Raw genomic sequence first — 7,088 nt, 5'->3', positions numbered from 1 at the left:
TGAACCGTCTCACCATGTCCTCCTGAACCATCTCACCATGTCCTCCTGAACCATCTCACCATGTCCTCCTGAACCGTCTCACCATGTCCTCCTCAACGTCTCACCATGTTCTCCTGAACCGTCTCACCATGTCCTCCTGAACCGTCTCACCTGTCCTCTCAGGTGTGTCTTCCCTCTCCAGTATTTTATTTTCACATCAGATCAGTTGTTTGTTTTATTCTTGTTTTTGTTTGTTTGAGTAACTTCAGGATGTTTCTGTGGACATTATTTATTTATTAAAATAATAAATAAATAATTATAAATCCCGTTGAGCCTCGAGGACTCGTTTACAAGTGAGACCTGGTTTAACAAACAAAGATGAAGGACATTATGAATTTGTCTCTGTCTGTTAGTAAAATATCTCATTCACTCCTGGACGAATGAAACGAAGAAGATGATGGGTGGTTCTTGATCACCTGATTCAAGATGGCCGCCCCAGCAGCTGACCGGAACTTGAAGATTTTCATCTGAAGTTTCTGCTCAACATGAGCCGAGCCTCGGCGGGCGACAAGCACTCCTGCAGGGAGGCCTTTAAACGGTGGGATTAAAGACTCAGCGGCTGATTCTGGATCAGATGTGGTAAAAACCATCACGTGCGCGCGCTTTGTGCCACAAAATGAGCGCGCGCCCGCTCACAGCGAGAGAGGGAGATAAATCCAGAGGGGGAGGAGGAGGAGGAGGAGGTGACAGCTCACATCACATCCAGACATTTTCAGCACCATCCGAGCCTTCCTCTCCTCCTCTGTCAAACCGGACCAGAACCAGCGCGTGAGGATGTTCGGGTTCCGGCTCAACAAGTCCCGGCTCCTCTTCCTCCTCCTCCTCCTCCTCTCTCTCCTCTCCCTCGCGCTGTGACCACGCGCGGCGGCACGATGGAGATCGCCTTGGTGAGCTTTGAAAACGGCGGTGCCAATGAGACCCGCCGGAACGCGCTGGACGTCCCCCAGACCGGGTTCGGGCAGTCCGGACCCAAAGAGGAGTTCGGGAAGGAGCTGAACACCCGCGGCGGTCCTCCTCAGCCCCGGAGCCCCTGGAGGATCAACGACATGAACACTCTGAGCTGCAGCGAGAACGCCATGGATGCGCTTTTACGCGCGGACCACAGTCCGCACCTGTTCGACGAGGACCTGCTGGACCTGGACCTGGACTCGGACAGTACCGAGCGGGTCCTCATCAACATAGCCGGACTGCGCTACGAAACCCAGCTGGGCACCCTGAACCAGTTCCCGGACACCCTGCTGGGAGACCCCGCCAAGAGGATCAAGTACTTCGACCCGCTCCGGAACGAGTACTTCTTCGACCGGAACCGGCCCAGCTTCGACGGGATCCTGTACTTCTACCAGTCCGGCGGGAAGATCCGCAGACCCGTCAACGTGTCCATCGACGTGTTCGCGGACGAGATCCGGTTCTACCAGCTGGGGGAGGAGGCCATGGAGCGGTTCCGAGAGGACGAGGGCTTCATCAAGGAGGAGGAGAAGCCGCTGCCCCAGAACGAGTTCCAGAAGCAGGTCTGGCTCATCTTCGAGTACCCCGAGAGTTCGAGTCCGGCCCGGGGCATCGCCATCGTGTCTGTGATCGTCATCACCATCTCCATCATCACCTTCTGCCTCGAGACGCTGCCAGAGTTCCGGGACGAGCGCGAGCTGCCCGCGAGCAGCCGGAGCGACAACGGAACCGAGGCCCGGACCTCGCTGACCTTCACGGACCCGTTCTTCATCATCGAGACCACCTGCGTCATCTGGTTCACCTTCGAGCTGCTGGTCCGGTTCTTCGCCTGCCCCAGCAAGTCGGAGTTCTCCAAGACCATCATGAACATCATCGACATCATGTCCATCATGCCCTACTTCATCACGGTCGGAACCGAGCTGGCCGAACAGGGTCAGGAGCACCAGAACGGCCAGCAGGCCATGAGCCTGGCCATCCTGCGGGTCATCCGCCTGGTCCGGGTCTTCAGGATCTTCAAGCTGTCCCGCCACTCCAAGGGTCTGCAGATCCTGGGTCAGACCCTGAAGGCCAGCATGAGGGAGCTGGGGCTGCTCATCTTCTTCCTCTTCATCGGAGTCATCCTCTTCTCCAGCGCCGTCTACTTCGCAGAGGCGGACGAACCCGAGTCCCACTTCTCCAGCATCCCGGACGCGTTCTGGTGGGCCGTGGTTACCATGACGACCGTGGGCTACGGGGACATGAGGCCGGTCACGGTCGGCGGGAAGATCGTGGGCTCGCTGTGCGCCATCGCGGGGGTCCTGACCATCGCGCTTCCGGTTCCGGTCATCGTGTCCAACTTCAACTACTTCTACCACCGCGAGACGGACCAGGACCAGTCCTCGCTCAAGGAGGAGCCCAGCGGCGGTCCGGAGAGTCCCGAACCGAGGCGCCGGGCCAGCAGGTCGTCCGCGGAGAACCCGGAGGGTCCGGGTTCGGCGGAGAAGACCAACATCAAAGCGAACAGCAGCGGCGACTTCAAACGCTCCCTGTACGCCTTCTGCCTGGACACGCGCGAGACCGACCTGTAGGTCCACGGACCGGAACCGCTCAGAGTTCTGACCCAGCACGAGCACACTTCTGGAACTGGATTCTTCCCTCAGGAAACGGAACTTTCAAGCTGCGCGGACCTGCAGCAGAACCAGCACATCCAGAGCTGGTGCCATCTGGGTTCTGCAGAACTTTTTGGTTCTTTCTGCAGAACATCAGGGTTCTGCAGAACTTTTTGGTTCTTTCTGAAGAACATCAGGGTTCTACAGAACTTTTTGGTTCTTTCTGCAGAACGTCAGGGTTCTGCAGAACTTTTCGGTTCTTTCTGCAGAACATCAGGGTTCTTTCTGCAGAAGTCAGGTTCTGCAGAACATCAGGGTTCTGCTGCGGTTCTTCAGGGACACTCAGAACTCTGGACGGTCCTGGACTTTGTGGAGGACTTGTGTAAATAAAGATCCAGGTTCTGTTCCTCCTCTGACCCAGTTTTCATGTTTCCAGCAGAACCTTGCAGCCGACCCGTGTTCTTGTTCTTGTCGTCCTGGAGGATTTTATTTTTGTTGCTTTTTGTGAAGAAAAGTTTATTTTTGAGATTCGGGCACATTTTTTAAGGAACTCAGAACCTCCGCCTTGTTTCAGAACATTTCAAACCACCAAGAACCTTTGAGAGTCTTGTTTCTGGACCTGACGGGAGAAGCAGAGAAGAGCGGGGACGAGCAGAACCAGAACCAGGTCAGTCCAAACTGCATGTCCTGCAGGTTCTGCCTGTTCTTTCAAATGTTGAGACAAACACAAGCTGGTTCTGATTCTGGAGGCCCGCCGGGCTCAAGGATGGGGTCCACATCTCAAACCTGGTACCGGTTCTTTGGTGTTTGGTACCGAGCCACAGAGAAAAAAAAAAGTTCCATAAATTCATTTTAACCGTTTAATTTTTTTACTCAGATGATTTACCAAGTTTTAACTAATATTTGCATCATTTTAGCTACATTTCAACTAACAGCTGTTAAAATAGCTAAGTCTAATAAACTTTAAATATAAGAGATTATACTTATGCTAATTAATATTTATTTATTCAAACCAAAGTGCAGAATAGAGAAAAATAAAAAAGAACTCATAAACCATCGTTTGTTAAAAATTATTCCGTTCAGGACCATCTTCATATTTCTGTGGTAATAATCAGTAAATATCAAAGTTTATAAGAACCTGTTTGATCCGGAGTTAAACTCGGCTAACGCTAAGCTAGCTGCAGCTGTTCTCTCAAATCAGACCCAAGTTTTGTGACCTTCGGCTCCTTCATGTCTCTGGTTCCAGCAGAACAACCTGGAGCAGAAGAACTCAACTGTTCTTTGACGACCTTTAGCTTTCACAGGGACTGTTTCCTGGCTATTAGCTCCGCCTCCTCCCTCTGCTCCCCAGAAATGGTGGGAATCACCATGGCAACCAGTGACTCTGCAGATTCTGGGCCTTCTGTTGTTCAGCAGGTTCTTCAGTTTGGTCCTGATCAGAACTTTAAATTTAAGAACTCTGACGTATTTAGGATTTCAAGAGTAAACAGGAAGAGGTTTCACCCCGGAGTTTCAAAATAAAAGTCATAGGTCCTCTTCAAAAAATATGAGTTTTGCGTTGTCATGGTATCTCTCTTGAACAGTCCAGCAGAAAATAAATATTTTACAAATTGGAGTTTATTAGAATGAATAAAAAACATGTATTTATTGTTTAGGGCTCATTTGATTCAATCACAACATTCAAATGATTTTATCAATTTATCAAATAACTTTGGTTTTAAAACAGCTGATTTTATTGTTTCATTCTGTTTTTTCATTTTATACTTTGAAAGTTTGATTTTAATAAAATTAATGTTGGTTAGGACTTTTTTTAATTTTTACAAAACATCAAAATAAAATGACAAACTTTAGCGCTTATTCAAAAATCACAGCTGATTTTATTTTAATGAGCCGAATAAAATATGAAACGATGTTTAAGCTAAAGAAGAGGCCGAGCCAGAGCAGCTGTTTGGTCCTAGAATAATTAGCAGGATCTTCCAGGACTGTCGAGGACTGGACCGGGTCCAGTCAGCACGAGTTCTGGATCAGGTTGTGGTGTAATCCGGTGGACCGGCTGCTGCTGCGGTTCAAGGGTCTTCAGTCAAACCAGCTGAAGGTCAACAGCAAACGGATGTTTGTGGGTTTTCTTCGGCTGCAGGGAATCAAAAGCTTCAGCTTCTCTGTGAACATGTGATGGTCCATTTTCAGTTTATTTGTTTTTGTCCTGTTTTAGCTGTTCTTATATCAAAACCTTCGGCTCAGTCAGGAACGCTGCTTCAGCTTTTATACTTTTCAAAATGTTGACATTTATTTACAAAGAAATAGATTTTTCTTCAAAAACCGTCGTTCTCTAAAACCTGCTGCAGCTTCTGCCTCTGACCTTTTTTAGCTGTTTTACAACTTTTATGCTTATGGTAAATTTTGGCAATTGTTTTACTAGTGTTAGCTTTTAGCTACTGTTTATTAATATTAGCTTTTGGCTACACTTTTAGTAATTTTAGCATTTAGCTGTTTTTTATTTAGTATTTTAGCATTTAGTCATTATTTTTCTCATTTTGCTTTTCGGCTACTGTTTTGCTTGTTTAAAAGTTTCACCATGGTTGTGCTAATTTTAGCTTTCGGCTACTGTTTTGCTTGTTTAAAAGTTTCACCATGGTTGTGCTAATTTTAGCTTTCGGCTACTGTTTTACCACACTGTATAGTGTTTAGCGATTGGCTAATTTTAGCTTTAGCCAGTATTGAGCTCGTTTGAACGAGGAGTTTCAGCTCCTTTAGCAGGCTTCAGCTTGGACTCTGGTTTTAACCACATATCAAAGTTCTCTGAAGGAATGCCTGTCACCCGCCGGCTCGCAGCTTTATCTGAAACCCCGTCCTGGGGAGTGAGACGTTCAGTGAAACCTCGTAGACACCAGTGTCTCAGAGGACGTTTCGAAAATGACTTTTTTTGCTGCTTCGGCTGAAAATGTACATTTTCTGGAAGTCAGACGTTTCTTAAAGCCGCAGAAAGAATCAGAAGTCTGTTCTCTCAGGTCGGAAATCAAAGAGAAGTTTGTCTTCTTGAAGTGAACTTTTCTGACGGACGTCTGTGACCTCGAACGCCTCGTGCTGGACTGTAATCTGCGTCCTCAGAACCTCCAGAGATTATGAAGCCGACTGGAAGTCTGTCAGGATGAGCGACGTCTCATTTCAGCCAGACGCTTGAAAAGCAGCCGTGACTAAATCTAAACTCTCAGCGTTCACAGCCCACGCTTCTCCATCGCGGCTATTTTTACCCTCAGAAGTGCTTTTAATCCCGCGGACGTGAAGAGGAGGAACATCAGAGAGCGCACACCACGAGGAGCGCACAAAGATGGCCGTCAGGCGGGAAAGTGGCGCTGCGAGGCTCAGCTGGAGACGATGGAGGCTGCTGGCAGCAGGAGATAAAGATGGAGGCCGGTGATTAACTGAGCACGAGAGGAAGTTACGTAACACACATTCATGTAAACATGCACGTCAGCGTGCGTGTGTGCGTGTGCGTGTCCTCAGCTGCAGCTTCATGTAAACCGTCCGAGCAGAGGAGAGATCGTCTGAAGCTCCAGAGTCGCTCGAAAGTTTCAAACGTTTATTTTAAAAACATCAAAGGAGTTGAAACAAACAGCTGCACCTGAAGTATACACTGAAATACATCCAACCACCATCCAACCATCAGCCACTCACCATCAGACACCATCCAACCACCATCAGACACCATCCAACCATCATCCATCACCATCCAATGACCATCAGACACCATCCAACCATCATCCATCACCATCCAACCACCATCAGACACCATCCAACCATCATCCATCACCATCCAACCACCATCAGACACCATCCAACGACCATCAGACACCATCCAACCATCATCCATCACCATCCAACCACCATCAGACACCATCCAAAGAACATCAGACACCATCCAACGACCATCAGACACCATCCAACGACCATCAGACACCATTCAATGACCATCAGACACCATCCAGCCATCATCCATCCATCATCTGCTTCTGGACTCAGGTCTTGGGGGCAGCAGTTTGATCAGGGAGGTCCAGACCTCTGTCTCACAGCCACCTCTTCATCTCTTCTGGGAGGATTTCAAGGTGTTCCCAGACCAGCTGAGAGTCATAGTCTCTCCAGTGTCTCCAGGGTCTCCTCCTAGTTGGACCTGTCCAGAACACATAGGAAGGCATCCAGGGTCCATCTTTGCCAGATGAACCACCTCAACTTGCTCCTCTGGATGTGGAGGAGCAGTGGTTCTCCTCCGAGTCTCTCCTGATAACTGAACTTCTCAGCCTGTCTCTAAGGGAGAGTCCAGCTACCCTGCAGAGGAAACTCATTTAGACCTTCTGGATCCAGGATCTGGTTCTTTCAGTCTCTACCAGAGTTCATGACCATAAGATGAGGATAGGAACTTAGACCGAGCAGTAAACAGAGAACTTCTCCGTACAGCTCCTCACTTATGAACAAACCATGAGAACCTAAACTCCTCCACTAGAGACAGGTTCTCCCTCC

General features: G+C 48.8%; 1 protein-coding gene across 1 annotated transcript; it reads left to right on the top strand.

The window, feature by feature from the left end:
- The first annotated feature begins 758 nt into the window (after positions 1–758).
- On the top strand, positions 759–2,592 carry LOC119428205 (potassium voltage-gated channel subfamily A member 5). Its single transcript, XM_037695852.1, has one exon. The coding sequence runs from the start codon at positions 912–914 to the stop codon at positions 2,550–2,552; it is 1,641 nt and encodes a 546-aa protein (XP_037551780.1). The 5' UTR covers positions 759–911; the 3' UTR covers positions 2,553–2,592.
- The last annotated feature ends 4,496 nt before the right edge of the window (positions 2,593–7,088 follow it).

Source organism: Nematolebias whitei, chromosome 22, assembly GCF_014905685.2.
Source record: "Nematolebias whitei isolate Nwh7 chromosome 22, NemWhi1, whole genome shotgun sequence".
NCBI lineage: Eukaryota > Metazoa > Chordata > Actinopteri > Cyprinodontiformes > Rivulidae > Nematolebias > Nematolebias whitei.
This window is presented reverse-complemented; position numbering and strand designations above follow the sequence as displayed.